This window comes from Grampus griseus, assembly GCF_964374135.1.
Source record: "Grampus griseus genome assembly, chromosome: 1".
Lineage (NCBI taxonomy): Eukaryota > Metazoa > Chordata > Mammalia > Artiodactyla > Delphinidae > Grampus > Grampus griseus.
In genome coordinates this window covers 125,735,988-125,754,803 of record NC_139017.1, presented here as the reverse complement: position 1 = coordinate 125,754,803, position 18,816 = coordinate 125,735,988, and the positions used below count along the sequence as shown (strand labels likewise).

Below are 18,816 nucleotides of genomic sequence, written 5' to 3'. Positions count from 1 at the left end.
TACCAAAATGGATATCTACTTAATATAAGAAACCAGAACTAACAACTTTTTAAAATCTGACAATTCACAGAAACTATATCTTTATTAATTGCTTGTCACATTTCTATCTATAATTTTTCTATACTTTTGCTGCATTTTTATTTGACTGCTTCTGTATGTAATAAAATTTTATAATTTTTTTAACACCTTTATTGGAGTATAATTGCTTTACAATGGTGTGTTCATTTCTGCTTTATAACAAAGTGAATCAGCTATACATATACATATATCCCCATATCTCCTCCCTCTTGCGTCTCCCTCCCACCCTCCCTATCCCACCTCTCTAGGTGGTCACAAAGCACCGAGCTGATCTCCCTGTGCTGTTTTTAATAGAGATAACACGAAAATAATTCAGTCTTTCTTCTGGCATGGTTTGACCAGTTTGTTATCGTTATTGGTACATGGGATTTATAAATATGCATCTTGACACCCAAACTCACTCTAGTTCTATTGCAAATACACACCCTACAAACACAGAAATTCTAATAAGTTCTATTTTGCAAGATTCCCATCAAAACAGAAAAAAAATGCATTTATAACTGTGTATACTACATTACCGAGTATTTGCCAACAAGAGAGGATTTCTGTTTTGGCTAAGTATTGATAAAACTCAAATCCTCTGCTAATAATTGTGTTGATGACTGGAAGAAGGTTTCAGAGATAGCTTCAGATTCTGTATGTTACAGATCTTGTTTCTTCATATAGCCATAAGGTTTTGAAATTGGCCACTACTGGACACATTTTATTTCATGATATGTCCTCTGGACCTGTAAATTTGTGTCACATGGTATGTAAGTAGCGCAGTAGATGGTGGGAATATTCTTGGAAGCCATTCCTACATTAAAACAACTTCACTTCATACAGAAGTGGCTGCATACCATCTATACACAACCTACTAAACCCAGACCAGATATATTCCTAATTCAATTTCCCCTTAGAAGGATTCCCAATATTACTTCTGCCACTCAGTGTCATCTGCTATGAGGGGAAATTTGATGGTAAAAAAAAAACGGAGTGGAAAGAGACAACATTCTTAACCAATTTCAGCTCAAACCTCTTCTGCAAATTTTATAAAATGTATAAAATATAATCCAAGCCTTAGAAAAAGGGGCTTGAAGCTTGTTTCATCAACTTCAAGGTCCATGTCCATAAGAGTGGAGACTTTTTTTTGTTCACAGCTGTAATCTTGATACCTAGAAGAGTGTCTTACATAAAGTAGGCATATGATACATATATGTTAAAAGAGAGAAAGGCAGGAAGAGAGACAGAGGAGAAGTGGAGTAGCTCTTTGCATAATTTGGATTACAGAAGCATAATATGGCTTCTCCACATTCGGCAAAAAATAACTATCCTTAGAGTTATTTCCAAGGAAGGACAATGCATTGGGCCAAATGAGGTAGTCTAGGATACTAAACCACTCCACATAGTAATATGTCAATACAAGGAGGTGATGGGCCTGTTTGGACTCAGAAGTAGGCAGAACTATGAGATGGCCCAGGAGAAAGAGGTCCCGGATGATAACTTGAGTAGAGTCAAGAGAAGAAACTAAAGTTAAGATGGAGGGTTTACATACGTATAAAGACCCAAGGAGGCACCTCTAAGAAATGTTGGGGTACTGAAGGCTTCTCCTGATGACTTTGGAAAGGCTAAGTTGTTGATAAGTAACACAGCTGTGTGTCCATGCTGCCTCATCAATTCTACTTCGCACTGATATTCAGTAGCAACACACCAGTGTGGCGACTCTTCAGTTAGAATGTAGGAATATTTCTATAAATGCTGGTAAACAGTAACTTCCTCAGATCCTCTGAGACTTGACCTACAGCCATGGTCATCTTAGCTCCTCCTCTGAAATCCCTCAGACCTCCCCACAAACCTGCAACCAAGTCTAGGAATAATACCTTGCTTCAGCCATAAGTTTGGCCAGTGCCTGTACTGTGCTCATTATTAAATCTTCTGCATATAACCCCGGTTCTACTAAGCAGTCGACATAGCTGCATGGGAGAAATCATGAACTGAGAGGAGGCCTAGTCTCACCCTCCTGGTACCCGTGGATTAGCCTAAGAACAGAGCAATCTGTTGCTTAGATTGTTTTCCCTAGGGCTGAGCTTTCTCAGGGTAGAGCACTGAACAGGTAGTTCACTTCCCCATCAAATTATGTGAGGGCATAAGCCGAGTCTGTCCTAGTCATTGCTACATTTTCAGCAACTAGCACAGTGAATGCACATAGTAAGTACTCAATAAACATTTTTTGATTAAAAGTTGAACAGTAAAGAGGAAGAAGGTAGAATCTTAAAGGTCTAGACCTGGAAATGTCATCTAAAATCTTGAGAAAAAAATCATTAGAAATGTTTTCTCGTATGCAAGTGGGAAATCTGAGGCTGGACAGGTTGAAAGTCTTGCCCAATCAACCATGTGAATTATGAATAGAACTGTTGAAAAACTCTGGCCTCTTGTATCTTCATCAGTGTTCTTTTCACTGCACTGGGCTCCCTCTCTTTGCTCCAAGAATACAAGTAACCCCGCTATAGGGCTTCCCTGGTGGCGCAGTGGTTGAGAGTCCGCCTGCCGATGCAGGGGACACGGGTTCGTGCCCCGCTCCGGGAAGATCCCACACGCCGCGGAGCGGCTGGGCCCGTGAGCCATGGCTGCTGAGCCTGCGCGTCCGGAGCCTGTGCTCCGCAACGGGAGAGGCCACAACAGTGAGAGGCCCGCGTACCGCAAGAAACAACAACAACAACAACAACAACAAAAAAAAAACAAGTAACCCCGCTATGAATTTCTCATAGCATGGAGAAATTCAGAGATGATCAGTACTGTTGTCCACATAGGAAGTGGAAATTTTAAGTAAACTCCAGGATTACACAGGAAGTAATCTCATATTACAGCTGCAACTGGTCTTGCTTTCTTCCTATTCTGGGAACTGGTGGGCAGGGTGAAGTCATGAGTTTGAGCAGAGTGGGAGAGTTTGGAACAACAACCATGGAACGCGCAAAGGGAAGTCAACAGGAGTTAAATAAGAAGATTGCTGAGAGCTGAGAGAATGAGGTTGAAATTAAATAGGATGACTGTGCATGGACCTACTCAGTATGGTGCATGAATTTTCTCAGCAATGTTGGCAACGATAAAGAAATACTCAGCCCAAAACATTGATAGTGTTGAGTTTGAGAAACCCTGCCCTAGAAACATTTTAAGTGTTTAATGGCCACATGTGGCTGGCAGTTACTATATTGAACAGCACAAATATAGAACTTTTCCATCATTGGAGAACATTCTACCATACAGCTCTGGTCTAGAAGATTTTCAAGATCCTTTTTTAACCTCTGAGGTCCTAAGCAAATCAATGAAAGAAAAGAACATGATAGTAAGGATGCTAACAGAAAGAAAAATAAGGCAACAGAATGAAATACAATTGCCTTTAGAGGCATCAATTACCAATTATTGCCACTAAACATAGAGAGTTCATATCTGAAACATACAGGCCATATTTTGATTGTTTCACACAGAGTGTAGTGTTTAGATCAAATTAATTATTGACTAAAATTAATTAAGCATGTTGACAAACTAAACACCACTTTGGAATCTACATTGTGACTACTTGTCTTACTAGTTCTGTATTTTTCTGTTGTCAACCCACTGCTCTAGCTACAAGTACTGTCCTACTTCTTTTTTGGGCAGAGAATATATATAATGAAGGCTTTCTTTAGAGTGAAATAGGCGGTAAGTGGGATTTACATTTAATAATATACCCCCGTTTTAATAATAAGTGGTTTTGATTCTCCCTTTGGGAATTGAAATAAAACTCCGTGTTGCTCATACCTCACCTGTGCTTAATCCTGGGCACCTGACTCCTGGAGAAAGATGAGATGTCTCTGATCTCTTTAAATATCTGAATGGCTTCCAGGCAAGAGGAGGAATGTTTAAAAAATTTATCCAACTGTAGAAATAAGAAAGTTGATTACTGATTGTCCTTGCAGTGGAGCACTGGGAATTGTTGGATGGATCCTTGGTAGATTAATTCTATAGGGGTGTGCACCTTTTTTTTTTTTTTTTTTTTTTTTTGCGGTACACGGGCCTCTCACCATTGTGGCCTCTCCCGTTGCGGAGCACAGGCTCCGGACACGCAGGTTCCGAGGCCATGACTCACGGGCCCAGCCGCTCCACAGCATGTGGGATCTTCGCGGACTGGGGCTCGAGCCCATGTTCCCTGCATCGGCAGGCGGACTCTCAACCACTGCGCCACCAGAGAAGCCCGGGGGTATGCACCTTTGATGGGCTTTCTACTTGTAGAAAATCAACTGTAATGCAAATGACTTGTTCACAGCAATGCAAATAAATTTTATCTGTAGAGATATAATTGATTTCCCTCTGGTGGAAAAGATAACCTCAAAATTTTAAATTCATTTCCCTATAGGATGTTAATCAGCTTTTTTTGTTTTTTTAAACACAAGTCAGTGTGTTTTTTTGTTTTTGTTTTTTTTGGCTGTGCCGCATGGCTTTTGGGATCTTAGTTCCCCAACCAGGAATTTAACCCAGCCCCCTGGCAGTGACTGAGTCCTAACCACTAGACCGCCAGGGGATTCCCCATAGATTTTTAACTTATTATTAGTAAAGAACTTTCTGACAGTGTGTACTACCTTCCAATTGATCTTTTTTTTTTTTTTTCTTTTTTGTGGTACACGGGCCTCTCACTGTTGTGGCCTCTCCCGTCGCAGAGCACAGGCTCTGGACGCGCAGGCTCAGCGGCCATGGCTCACGGGCCCAGCCGCTCCGCGGCATGTGGGATCCTCCCGGACCGGGGCACGAACCCACGTCCCCTGCATCAGCAGGCGGACTCCCAACCACTGCGCCACCAGGGAAGCCCCCAATTGATCCTTAAATCTACTTACCACCCAGCTCTGTGCCCTGGGAGGTTGATTTCTATGGATTACCTTGTGGGCACTGCTAACTCAGAGCTGGGACTAGAATGAGGCAAGAGAGACACCTAGGGTAACACATATAAAAAGCACTCACTCTCAGACCCTGATGGAAAGTGCCTCCTTAAATGTGGTGCCCTAGGCACTTCTCTAGCCTCACTCTAGTCTCAGGCCTGTCTTAAACCCAGACTTCAGATTGATTTTAGCCAATAGCATTATAGTCACAAAAGCGCAAGAGGAGAGTGAGGTTCTGGTATTTATTATTACTACTGTAAGCAGAGAGGTAGGGGGTCCCCGGAGAAAGAAAACCAAGCATGGGTTTCTTGATATAAGAGAAGTCATTTTTGGTCTAAGCCATTTTGGGATCTATTTGATGCTAGCCCAGGCTATTAGACTGAGTTCCAGGACAGTGGCTCAGGACTCAAGGGAAGATTGATGACTTGCAGTTTGAATTGCTCTGGTGGTTCTCTCCCTGCCACTCCTTCCATATCCACACTCAGTGTTACATGATTGAATCGTAATCTTTGACAAGAGGCATTTTGGGAAAGTACATTGGAAAATATATGTTGGAATTTGAGGAAGCTAAAGAATAAGGTCCATTTTCCCCACCCAAATTTGGGAGTAACTGGGAAATAGATGCAGCAGGTAGTTTGATGGCAATCATAACACAGTTCAAGCTGTTTGGAGAGTGTGGCTTAGGTTTGAGAGCTAAATGGACTTGTTTAGGACTGTGTCTGCTTCCCTGTCTCCAAGGATGGGATTGCCCACCCAACGGAATGTTTGAGTCTGCAGAATGCACACATTTACCCCATATATTGCTGCTCCCTCTGGATTGGGTCAAAGAGGGAAGAAAAGAATCAATTCCCTAGTGTTAACAGCCTTTTAACAGATTAGTCCCATGCAGTCAAGAAACTTGGGCTAATTGCTTCCACCCCTAATGAGGCTTCTCACTCCTCGGTGGAGAAAAGTGGTGCAATGTGTAGGGCAGGAGACCATGGGCGTTACCATAGAGAAGTCCCTCTCTCCACAGGGCAACAAGAAGGGAGGGGGAATAAGTGCTCTTGTCTAACTTTCCCTTACCTTTTGAATTTAATCATTAAGTTATGTTCAATCAGGGGTGTGTCTAGCACCCTTTGGAGAGGATTTTAGCAGCTATCAGGGAAGTCCTGCTCCTACCTTTATGAGATCGCTCCAGCAGTGTACCTTTTTGGATTCTCCTAGGAATATTGGTTAACAGTGTTAATTTTGTGTTCAGAAGGCTCTGAAATACACATTAATCGTTATTTAACAGAGAAGAACAAACCTGATTCTGTATTGGATCTATTCCTTTAGCGCCAACCTTTGTGCTCTGTTGCCTGCGCCTAGTCATGCTGGCTCTGCACCTTTGTAAAACAGTGTTGCCTGCAACCTGAAAACTACAGGACAGCCCATCCTCGAGGCTCTGCCTCCCTTGACCTTTATTTAAAGGTGTAACACTTTTCATTTATATAAAGTTGCAAAACAGAATAACAGTTGTCTTGTTGGAGGTTTATAGGCACATCATGACCAGACCTGCCTGGGCAGCTGCAAGAACAAAGGATTATCACATCCCCTCAGTGTGCAGCAACCAGCCACATCCCCTGCACTCTTAGTATAAAAGGAGTCTGAATTCTAACTCAGGTAAGAGGCAATTTGGGACACTAGTCTGCCATCTTCTTGGTCTGCTGGCTTTCTGAATAAAGTCACTATTCCTTGCCCCAACACCCTGTCTCTCGATTTATTGACCTGTCATGCAGTGAGCAGTACAAGCTTGGACTCAGTAACAATTATGTTAATTCAATTAACTTGGAGACCATGATGTGTCAAGAGTAAAAATTTCATTTCCTATTTTATTTCCCATCTCAAATTATGGCCAGCCCATCACCAGCATAAGTCATCAGAGGCACTGTTATGAGATTAATACACTCCAATAATAAAATGCTAACACAGAAATGCCCAATTTTGAATACAACTCCCTCAACTATAAAATTTCTTGTGAGAAATTAAATTCAAAGATTAAAGTCCCAAAGAGATTGTAATAGTCTGACTTTGTTGTGGAAACAATTGTACATTGTCTTAGTGACTTACAATGTCAAAAAATTATTTTTTGATCATGTTACATGAGGCCTATGGGTTGGGTGAGGCTCTTCTGGGCTTTGCAGGATTCAGCTTGCCTTGGTTCCGAATGTCTTCTCATACTGGCACCCAGGTTCAAGGAGTGGCCACTACTTGAGACATGCTGATCTCATGGTGGAGGACAGGAGCAAGAGGGGCAACGTTGAATCATGTAAGTCATGTCTACTCACATTCTATTGGTTAAAGTAAGTCCCATGGCCAAGCCCACGTCAGTGGAGTAGGGAGATACACTCCAACTATGGAGACACATGGAAAAGGTAGGGAGGAAATGAGTAATTGTGAACAAATTGAAAATATCGTAAACAAGTGTTTAAAAGTTTTGCCTTTATGAATTAAAGTCTCCAACCTCTACTTCTCTCCCATCTTTCTTACCTTCACTTCTGCCACATCTCTCTGACTTCTGCATTCCTCTGCTCCTAAGGGATCATGTGATTACCTCAGGCCCACCAATAATTCCAAATAATCTCCATATTTGAGGTCAGATGGTTAATAAACTTAAACCCATTTACAAAGTCCATTCACAACTGTATCTAGTGTTTGAAAAATAAGGATCAAGAATCGTGGAGAGACATCTTTGAAATTCTACTTACCACACTGGCTTCAATAAGAAAATAAGAAAAATTATTTTTGAACTCATTTAGTCCTGGTGCTTGTCACTGTCTTCTAGGAAGTTGGTTTATTCAAAATATCCATTCCTAGGGGTCAATTCTGGGCATTTCTTTTTTGATATGAAATTAACCTTTTTTTTTTTTAGACTTTCAAATGTGTTGGCATAAATTTGCATGTAATATTTCCTATGATTCTTTTGCTCGCTCCTACGTCTATGGTTGTTTCTTTTCTCATTCATAATCTTATAGTGCTTTTTTTGCTCCTTTCCCTTAAATCAGGTTTGAGAAGAGCTTATCCATTTTAGTGTGTTTTAAAAACAAACACACAAAACAACAACTTTTGCTTTTATCTATTTTTTATACTGTATTTTTATTTCTAAAGTATTTTTAATGTTTATCTGTATTAATGTCTTACTCATAATTGCTTTTGGTTTGTTTTATATGTTTTCTGTTTTCCAAAATAAGAACCTCGGGATCCTTTTCACTGAACTCTTTTCACTAAGAAGAAAGAAAGAGGAAGAAGGAAGAAGGTAGAAATGAAGAAGAAGGAGGAGGAGGAGGAGGGGGACGGGAGGATGGGAAGGAGGAGAAGGGTGAGAGAGAGGAAAGAAAAATAAGACCTACACTTTTCTTTTAAACCAGCTTTTGCTGTTGTTCCATAAGCTTTGAAATGAAGTGGCTTCCTTTTCATTATTTTTCACTTTATAGTTTGAGTTTTGATTTCTTCTTTATCCTTTCTTTATTTTTAAATAGTTAATATATTTGGATTCTGTTTAATTTTGATTTCTTTTTATTGGGTTATTTTTTTAAAAGGTCTCTACATTCATTTAAAAAAAAAGTTAAGTGTTTTTGTGTAGCCTCGCACATAATCCATTTTCTATGGACAAAGTCAAAAATTTATTTTCTCTGTTTCAAAGAAACAATGAAACGGGGTTTATATCCACTACATCAATTTTATTAATTGCATTATATAATTACTCCATATTCATACTTCTTTTTTACCTGTTTAACTCTGAAAGAGGTGAATTGAGGTCTTCCACAATAATTTTATGTTTTTTAAGTTCTCCTGAGATTTCCAATAGCCTTTGCTTTATATAACTAACTGTTCTGTTGTTTGGTACATATATAGTGCACCAAAGATGCTGTTATATCTTTTTCAGATATTGTGTTTTCATTATTACATAAGGCATAAGGTCCTTCTTTGTCTTATTTATTGTTTCTAATCCTAAATTTTAACATCTGATATTAATAATGCCACTCCAATCTCTTTTTGTTTCATTAGTCTGATATCTCCATCTTCACTCCTTTATTTTCAAGCTTTCTTTATTGCTTTAATGATATTTCTTATAAACAGTATACAGTCATCCGTTTGTATCCACAGGGGATTGGTTCCAAGGCCCCCAACAGATACCAAAATCCATCATGCTCAAGTTCCTTATATAAAATGGAGTAGTATTTGTATAAAACCTATACACATCCTCCCATATACTTTAAATAATCTCTAGATCACTTATAATACCTAATACAATGTAAATGCTATGTAAATATTTATAAATACAGTGTAAATGTAACTAGTTGCTGGTTCTAGGCAAATTCAAGTTTTGGTTTTTGGTATTTTCCAGAATTCTTTTTTTTTTTGGACTACTTTCTATCTGTGGTTGGTTGAATCCACAGATGTAGAACTCATGGATACAGAGAGCTGATTGTATAGTTAAGTGTTATTTTTAACTCAGTCTGAGAGTCTCTGTTTCTTAAAGAGAAAATTCAACCAGTTCAAATGTAGTATGACAGATACTTGATATCAATGTTTTTATGATATTATGTTTGTTCTTTCTCATTTTCCATACATTTTTAAATTAATTCCATTTCTCCTTATTTTGGAAGTCTTCTTATATTTTCTATTCAGGTAACAGTTAACTCTTCTATCAATTCAGATTACAATTGAGAGTAATACATACAACCAGTGTTTTATAACAAATAGTGTAATGAGTGTGTGGGGGGGGGTGTCCGTGCTGCACTTGAATCAACTTAAGTGCTTTTATTATTTTTCTTGTCAAATTATCCCTGTCTCCTCTAGCATCTTTAACTGTTCTATTTATTTAATAGCTGATTGCTGAATGAGCAGGACTTGGCAGGATAAGCAAACAGGAAAAAAACTTTATTTTTCCAGATTTTTTTCTGACTGTTAATCCTACAAAATTACTATGTTTGCTTATTCCTCCCCATCCCTAGGTGAAACCTCTGGCAAGTCTCATAATTTTGCCCTTTTCTCCATTACATCCTGCCTGGCTGGCCACCATCTACTTGCTGTGCCCCTTTAGATGGCTTGTTGTTTTTCTTAGTTGGCTCAGGGAAGCTCAGGTCTGTTTTTTGCAATATCTAGTGACCACAGTTGTGTAAATGGTAGAAGGTAAAATCCTGCCCATTATGGACTGGTACTATAAGAGCAAGCAGAACACGACCTCTGTTGAGGCATCTGAAGGAAAATTCATGGACCTCTGACTTCCCAGTTTGTTCATAGGTTTACAGTTTCCTTGTTGGTCTCCTGGGGACCAAGGAGACCAGGAACACGTACTTACACAGGACCAAAGACAACCTTTCCCTGGGTAATCCACAGATCCCAAATGCTAGCTAGTCCCTGGATACAGCACAACTTCCATTATTACCTTCTAACTCAGAGACTGGTTTCTAGGGCCATATTCAGATCTCAGCATCAGAATAGAAACCATGTCTAATCTTGCACCCCACGTCTTGCAGATGCCAGCATCTATTTGGCTGAGGAGATAATAGATTAAATCTGAGAGTGGAAGAGAAAGGTGCTGAGTTTATGTCACCATCTTCCCAGAATCCACTGCTCCCTGCTGTCCAGCTATGTCAATGGCCAATCTCAGCCAAATGGAATTTTTAAGTTGATTTAGTGCCTTTCTAAAGGATAAAACTCACAAGTTCCAGCAGAAACTTCCAAAAATAACATACAAAATCCTCAGTTCTAATTTGAGTCTACTTTGGGCTGAAGTCTGGACACTGATTGTAGTTAGGTTTAGCATTTAATTTAGAAAAGATGGTAGTAAGACACTTGGGGGAACATCTTTTAAGATGTTATGCTTACACTAAGAGCAGGAGAAAGGATGGGAATAAAAAGGGAAATTTAAATGAATGCTTACCATACTCAAGATACTCCACACTGTTGTTTTAATCTTAAAAATGATAATACAGTAAAATAAGGTATTGTTGTCTTCATCTTAAGGCAGGGATACGGAAAAGTGAGACTCAGTTTACATTATTTGCCCAAGTTTACTCATAACTGCCCAAACCCAGGGCCTACACCTGTTTCTCTTGTACTGAATATCAGGAAACCCTACCGTCATTACTTGGGCTATTATTAGGTATATTTTCTCTTTCTTGTCATTTTTATTGTTAGTGGTTAAGAAGAGTCTGTGTTTTCTCTTCTGAGCCAGCAGGGTAGTTAGGGAAACTATTTTGCTTTGCAGTGAGCAGGGGAGGAGTGAATATGGGGGTGGGGTAGAGGTAGGGGGAGAGTGGATAAGAGCAAGTAAAGAGAGCAAGAGGGTCAATCCCTATTTTCTGGAAAGAAAGAAAGAGGACTTCATGACTTTGAGTTGCTGCAGCTGCTGCTTCTCCTCCCCAGCCAGTAACAAAAAGAAAGGTAAAGAGCCAGGGAAAGCTTGTGTGTTTCCACCCTACTACTTCCTACATACCTGAACCCACCACCTTATCTTGAACCCTTTTTCTCTTGCTCTTCCCTCATTTACAAAGTCTCCAGTTACACTATCTTTCCTTCATCTCCATTTTCTCTACTTGTCATCCTATTTGAGAGCCAAAATCTGCCTCTACTGTGAAAAGATGTCCAAGAGTAACACTGATGACGCACAATAAAGAAAACCTCCAGTCAGTGGAAACAGAGAAGCCTGAACAAGTTTACCTCCTTACCCTGGAAAGTTTCCAAAAGACCTCCAAAACCTTCCTTTAACTGAAATGCTTCTAATTAACCTACTTCTCCTCAAGTACTAACAGTTAAGATTTTTTTTTTTCAAAGTCCTTAAACTAGCGGATTGCCAATGAACTCTTCAAATGCAACTTGTTTCTAAGGTGAATTCCGTCTTTATAGTGTTTGGGTTCACGAGAAGTTAATGAGTAGATAAAATAGCAATATAATAATATATTTAGAACTTTTAATCCTTTAAGGATTTGCTGCCAAAATTATTTATCTTATTAAAGATAAATTATTCTTTTAAATTATTTAGCAATTCAGAAAAAAGTCAAAGTTATACTTGGTAAAGGCATTATATAGTAAAGAAGTTCCAATGTTTACTAACAAAAAGGTATTTGAAATTTTACAAAGTCTTTTAATTGCATGAATTGCTAATGTAATACTGGTTTCTAATGATTATCCAAAATGCTGCTACAAGGATTAATTCCACATGCATCAAGTTAATGGTATATTTGTCTTGTTTGATATCCAATTATGGAGCAAGGTTATTGATGTTATTTGGCTTCCGACAGCAAATTTCCAGAGTCAGTCTGTGCCATTCTTGGTCCTGAATCTACTTTACTGTAGGAATGCTGATGATTGAGGGATCTAATTGAGATAAGAGAAATTCCTGAACTAGTTCCTCTTGTTGATCATTATTTCCTAATTTTGTCCTCTTATTTACTAAAAATAGTATACCACTGTTGGTTTGTAATTCCAATTTCTATACTTTGTTTTCTTCTACCATCCACTAGAACATTACCATTTAGACAAGGATTTCTTCTGTGATCTTGGAACTTTATTTGCTTCCTGTTACCCAAATTTTGCTGTATAAACAATATTTTATGAGGTGCTTAATTTTTACTTGACAAGTTTAACAAATCATCCAATGGTGTTACATTATTTATTTTATGGACTTTGAGTATATTTTTTGAAGGCTTTGAGCAATATTTGACAGGCGAGGCACTCAATTTGCTCATTGTTTTTACTGTAGAAAACGTTTTTTCAAATTTGCCGTTTTAGCACTCATTTCTTGAATAACAGTTTTATCAAGGAAACCCACAGATTTTTTTGTTAGGCTGGAAAAAGTCTGTGAAAAGTTATAAAGTTTATTCCAAGATACGTTTTCAAATATCTGCTTGCTAGTTTTCTTCCTTAGTTTATCATCTACAACTCTACGGCTTACTTCAAAAGATACTGCTTGTATAGCTTTCTTCTGTGTTGTAGGCAGAGTTCTTTTGGGTTTGGAAGGAGTAGTAAATTGACCTCTAGCTACAGATTTGAGCATTCCACAATTTCTTTCTAAAACAATATTTGATCTTTTATATGGGTAACCATTCCCATTTTCCATAGAATGGGGAGGAAGCCTGTTTTTTGTCAAAAGTAACATTTGTACATATCCAGTCTCATGGAAAATTATGGGATTTGTATCATTTTCTTCCTGTGGATTAAAGAAGAGAGTATTTGTCATCAGTCTATTGAGGCAAGAAGGCTATAATTTTTAAAACATGAAAATAAAATCGTATTCTAGAAATGACTACATAGAAGTTTTTAATATAAACAATAATGGTATTTAAACATACAAAAAAGATGTCCTTGTATGTGACACACTTCTTTCTCTTGACACTCTGTTCAGATGTTAGGAGTAAAATCTGAACTTTTGGCCTCCTAAAACCCTTTTTGAAATAGAGTGAGATATAAAGTCTTTATGTTTGGTGTTGTCACTGGGAAATATGATAGTTGGTGGGATGGAACATTGTTCTGTCATTTCTTAGGTTTCCATGTCCAGAAATAAGCAGCATACCAAAAAATGGATTGAGTCAAAAATCAAAAGAAATATAACTGATTATAAGCCAAAATTACAGTCTGAGTATCCTAGTAAGTTCAGACAGTGGAAAATTTTCTTTAAAATAATTATATTCATTACTATACCCCAACATTTAGCACAATACTTAGTCCAATAAAAAGTGCTCAATATATATCTGTGGAATAAAATAGCCGAAGTAATAGATTGACTTAAAAATAGATTACTTTTATCACAGTAGTAGCAAAATCTGTATGTATGAGCTACTCACTGAACTCTTTTCCACATTTCCATTGGAAGGAAAAAAGATTAACTCCACAGAAACTCATCAAATATGAGTAGAACTAGTATTTAGTCTGTAAACTTTAAGTCAATGATTGCTACTTTTCTTTTAGAAATATAATTAATGAAGTAAGAAATTAGGATCATCTCATTGTATATTAGTGTCCTTAGTGTGAAAGGCATATTAATGCATACGATCACTGAAAAAATTACAAAAGATCTAGTTTTGCAATCCACTGGTGATGCCCATGTTACCTATTTAGTGATAGGAGTAGAGGTCTGTCAAATTTTTGGTCTGTCTAATCAATACCTTAGGGAATTTTCCACCTTCCGAGTCAAAGTACACTTAGGTAGAGGCAAAAACTCACTTTATCAGCCTCGCTTGAGGTTAGGGCGTAGGTGTGTGACCTAGGCTCTGCCACTCAGACACACCTAAGACAGTCTTCAGTTCAGAAAAAGCAAGCATTTTGAAAAGTAGGCACTGTGAAAACTATTCTAGTGAGGATGGTGGTAGATATATCTAGCGGAAGGGCAGCACTGGCAAAGATCTTAGAAACAGTGTCCCCTGCCCAGAGTCAGAGTTGTAAACTTTTATCTGTGACAACAGCATGGGCCCCAGTGGAGCAACGTGGGGCTGTAACAGGGTTAGTCCTGATTGGAGAGCTTTCAAGCCAGATTGTCTCTCCAGCATCCCAGAGACTCTGAGCTACCAGATGGCCTTTGATAAATGTATTTTCTGGTTGAAATAGTTAAAATAGATTGATAGAAAAGTGAAACATAATCCAGTCATTAAAAAAATACCATCTTTATATTTCTTTTATAATCAAGAAAATTTGATAAATCGTTCTTTATAAAGAAAAACACAAAATTTTCAGCTGGTGCAGAGGAATCCCCAGATTTGGGGTGGAGGTTCTAAAAAGAACACTAAGAACTTGTGTTGTTGTCACTTCAGAATATGAAGCCAAGAGGGAAGGAGAATTTATCAAAGATTCTGGGCACTGGAGTATGACATTCCCACAAGGAGTAATAATACACATTTTTACTGAACAGTAGTAGATGTTTTTATTACCGTGTAAGAAGTTGCTGTCTTTGCTGGACTAATGTCGATTATCTTGGCATTTGACTTTTTCAGTTCATCCTCAAAGCACAAGGGGGGCAAGCTTTTCTTTCTTACTGAATACTCATTTAATTGATCATTTCTGATGGATTTATTGTCTTTTGTACTAAAATCATTCATCTCTGGAGGAGATTCTATTCTGAAAATGAACACAAGTTCAGCATAAATGTTTATAGGGCTGATTTCAGCTTGTCTGTTCTTGTCTGCCTTTCCCATTCCTCAACGTCATTACTGCTATAGAACAAACGTATGGACACCAAGGGGGGAAAGCGGGGGCATGGGGTGGGTGGGATGAATTGGGATTGACATATATACACTAATATGTATAAAATAGATAACTAATTAGAACCTGCTGTATAGCACAGGGAACTCCACTTCACTGTACAGTAGAAACTAACACAACATTGTAAAACAGCTATACCCCAATTAAAAAAAAAATCACTACTGCTAACATCTCCCTCAAACCCTCTGCCATACTTTCAACCTGACAAGACCATCCTTTCCTGCTTGGTTTGTGGGGGAAAATAGCAAAAGCAGGGGTGGAAGCAAGACCGTAGTATGTGTGCCTCTTTGGTTTTTGAGTGGAGAGGAAGTATATTATGTAGGTTGAGGAGAACAACAAAGGAAGAGAGATATATTTGCCACATCCTTTGTTGAGATTCTGGGATGAAAGTGCTTTGCAGGGCAGCTTCCTGCCAACACAGGGTGACCCTAGCTTTGTTATCAGGATGAAATGGTGTGGTTAGGCAGAGAGAGGATATAGTTTTCATTCCAGATCTCCCTTGGTCCACACGTGACATGGACACTGAGATTAGGCTTGCAACAAGCTTGTCATTGCAGGGGTGCAGTGACCCATAGCAAAGGCTTGACTTGGGTGAGGTATAAATAGACGGTCTAAGAAGAGATGAAGACATGACAAGAACTAAATGAGTTCTACCATACTAGTGATAGTTGAGAGTGGACTCTATCCAGGTTCAGAGAGAACAGACTATGTGTTCATGAAGCACAAATGTCAGTAGCCACAGAACATCTAGGAATGAGGTCAGCAGTACAAGGGCACTGACCAAGATCCCTGGCCAAGTACCTTTTCCTCAATGTCACAAAGTCCAGTGAGCCCCTCACTCATATACTAAGACACCATGGTAGAAAGAAACAGAAAGACTGTGTTAAGCCTAAAGAGGCTGTGCATTTTTACTCCAAACAAAGTTTAAAACACAATGGATTAATATGAATTTTTTTCATTACACAGGGTTTGAGGATCTCATGAGAAGTATCAGAACTATATAAAAATAAAAAGCTACCTTTTTTTCACATCCATGTTGTAGTGTAATTAAATTTGTATCTACTATAAAAATGCAATTGTATTCTCTCCATTCATTTTTCATTGTCTTCCTCTCCATTTGACTGTGAACTTGCAGCAGATAGAGCATGTGCTCAAGGTCTGAATGTGACCTTGTGTCACATGTGTATGACCTTGTCTGAATGTGAATGTGACTAGCTGAGCAGTCTTAGAACGGTCATTGGATTGTAGTACGGGCCTAGATGTCCATAATAAGACAGAATAAATTCATTCTGGTCTACAAGAAAATAAAAGGCAGAACTCTTCTTCTTAGAAACATCTTTGAACAAAATAAAATAAAAAAATTAAATAAATTACCTTTTATTAACTTAATCTTCTAAGTGACCAACCAAATCAAATGATCCCCTAGGTTTTTTTTTTTCAGTTTGAGCTGAAATTATAAAAGATTTTCACAAAAGACACATATATATTATGGCATTTAGAAAATACTTTGTATAAAATATTTTTCAATGTAAAATAACATGGAAAGTACTTGGTATTGTGCTTGATCTATAGTAGCTATTCAGTAAAAACTTCTCTTTTTTTTTTTTGCAGTACGCGGGCCTCTCACTGTTGTGGCCTCTCCCGTTGTGGAGCACAGGCTCAGCAGCCATGGCTCACAGGCCTAGTTGCTCCGCGGCATGTGGGATCCTCCCAGACCGGGACACGAACCCATGTCCCCTGCATTGGCAGGCGGACTCTCAACCACTGCATCACCAGGGAAGCCCAGTAAAAACTTCTTAAGTGAACAAGATAGAACTGGAAAAGACTGAGATCGAGGATCTAATGTTTGGCTAACATAAAACTGGTCTTGGGGGATTTTTGTTGAAGAAAGGCATTCCCAAATCTCTCTAAAATGTAAAGTCATCATTAGCCAGTAGGAAGCCTCAAATGGTTAAACACTTGGTATGGAGAGAGGTCAGTTAGCACATGCCAAACAGACTTTGCCACCTGGCATGAATAAAGTGTCCAGGGTAGAACTCTTCCAAATATGCCTGCTGGCCACTCCAGCATTTCTCTACTTTCTTAAACATGTTCCCAGACACACATGCTGTTGGCAATAAATTCAGTTTTTTTCTTATCCTCAAGTAGTTTGTATCTTAGTGCAATGTTTCCCAACCTTTTCCACATAATGACAAACATATTAGTTAATAGTCTTTGTTCAGTACACTGAGATAAACACTTGAGAACACTTGTAGCCTGGCTACCATGGGGCCAACTCCACAGTTTTGAAGGTTGAAGGATCAGCATTTCAGCACACCTATAACCCTCTCTGAGCACAAAATTACCACAGTTTATTGGTTAGGAAGCTCTGCTCTAGAGAGAGGAAATAGTCAAAAGACAAACAAACCAACCAACAAAACATATATATAAAATAATTTCAACTACTTGTAAGTATTACAGAAAAATATAAACATAATACTTCATCTAAGGTGGCTATGGGAGACCTCTCTCAGAAGGGGATATTTGAGTTGAAATCTGAGAAAGGGAAGGAGACAGCCAGGTGAAGAGCTGGGGGAATACCAAGTGTAAAGGTCTGAGTATGAAACCAGCTTGGAATGCTCACTGGAAGGCCAGTGTTGCTGGAGTGCAGTGATGAGGAGAGTGGAGTAAGATGAGATGAGACAGGTGTCAGGGGCCAAAACATATAAGGGCACACGTAGAACAGCCCGCCACTGCTATCAAGGAACATTTCAGAGAAGATGTGACATCTGAGTAGAACTTAAAGGATAACGCGTTAAAAAGAGGGTTGCCTACTTAAGAGTCTTTTTTCCCCCTTTTTTGCTAACAGAACTCCGATCCTATTCATTTTTCTCCAAGCAACCCTGTCCTCCAAGGGAGGCTGAACGCCCTCCTAAATCAAGGGAATGAACCTGGAATAATCTAAGCCTGTGCTTTTCAAAATGTGAGCTACAACCCATCAATTTAGACAATAATCAATTTAGCATCTCCTGACCAACATTTTAAAAAGTAGAATAGAATAGAGTGTATCACATAGATCCTTAGTAACAATTGTTCAAAACACTAAAATACTGCAATCAATTTCAACTAACAGAAAGACAAATAATTAGGGGTCTATGAATCTGAATCTTCTGCTCCACAGATAGATAGATTGATAGATACATATAGATATTGATATAGATATCAATCATTGTGATATAAAAAGTATTTCATACTGTGGGTTGTGTTAAAAGCTGATAATGATTTACTGGTTTTTAGATATGAGTGTATGAAGCTATTCTAGCCAAAGAGACACCAGGGGAGGTCTGCTGGAGGGCTTTGGGGAGCATTTTCCTCATTCTTACAAAAGGGTCAAAGAGGGACTTCCCTGGTGGTCCAGTGATAAAGAATCTGCCTCACAATGTAGGGGACGCAGGTTCCATCCCTCGTCAGGGAACTAAGATCCCACATGCCACAGTGCAACTAAGCCCGTGTGCCACAGCTACTGAGCTTGCACACCTCGACTAGAGCCCGTGTGCTGCAAACTACAGAGCCCTTGAGCCCTGGAGCCTGTGCACCACAACTAGAGAGAGAAAACCCGCACACCACAACTAGAGAGAAGTCCACG

The 18,816-nt window shown here is 38.8% G+C and overlaps 1 protein-coding gene across 1 annotated transcript in view; it reads right to left on the bottom strand.

The window, feature by feature from the left end:
* Positions 1-12,559: 12,559 nt before the first annotated feature.
* Positions 12,560-18,816, bottom strand: part of LOC309829749 (uncharacterized protein C1orf141 homolog) — a gene marked incomplete at both ends in the record, with an annotated part of 39,819 nt that continues 33,562 nt past the window's right edge. Inside the window, 3 exon segments of the mRNA XM_082665893.1 lie at positions 12,560-12,723; positions 12,726-13,146; positions 14,861-15,014. Of these exon segments, the coding sequence (XP_082522019.1) occupies positions 12,560-12,723; positions 12,726-13,146; positions 14,861-15,014 (739 nt within the window).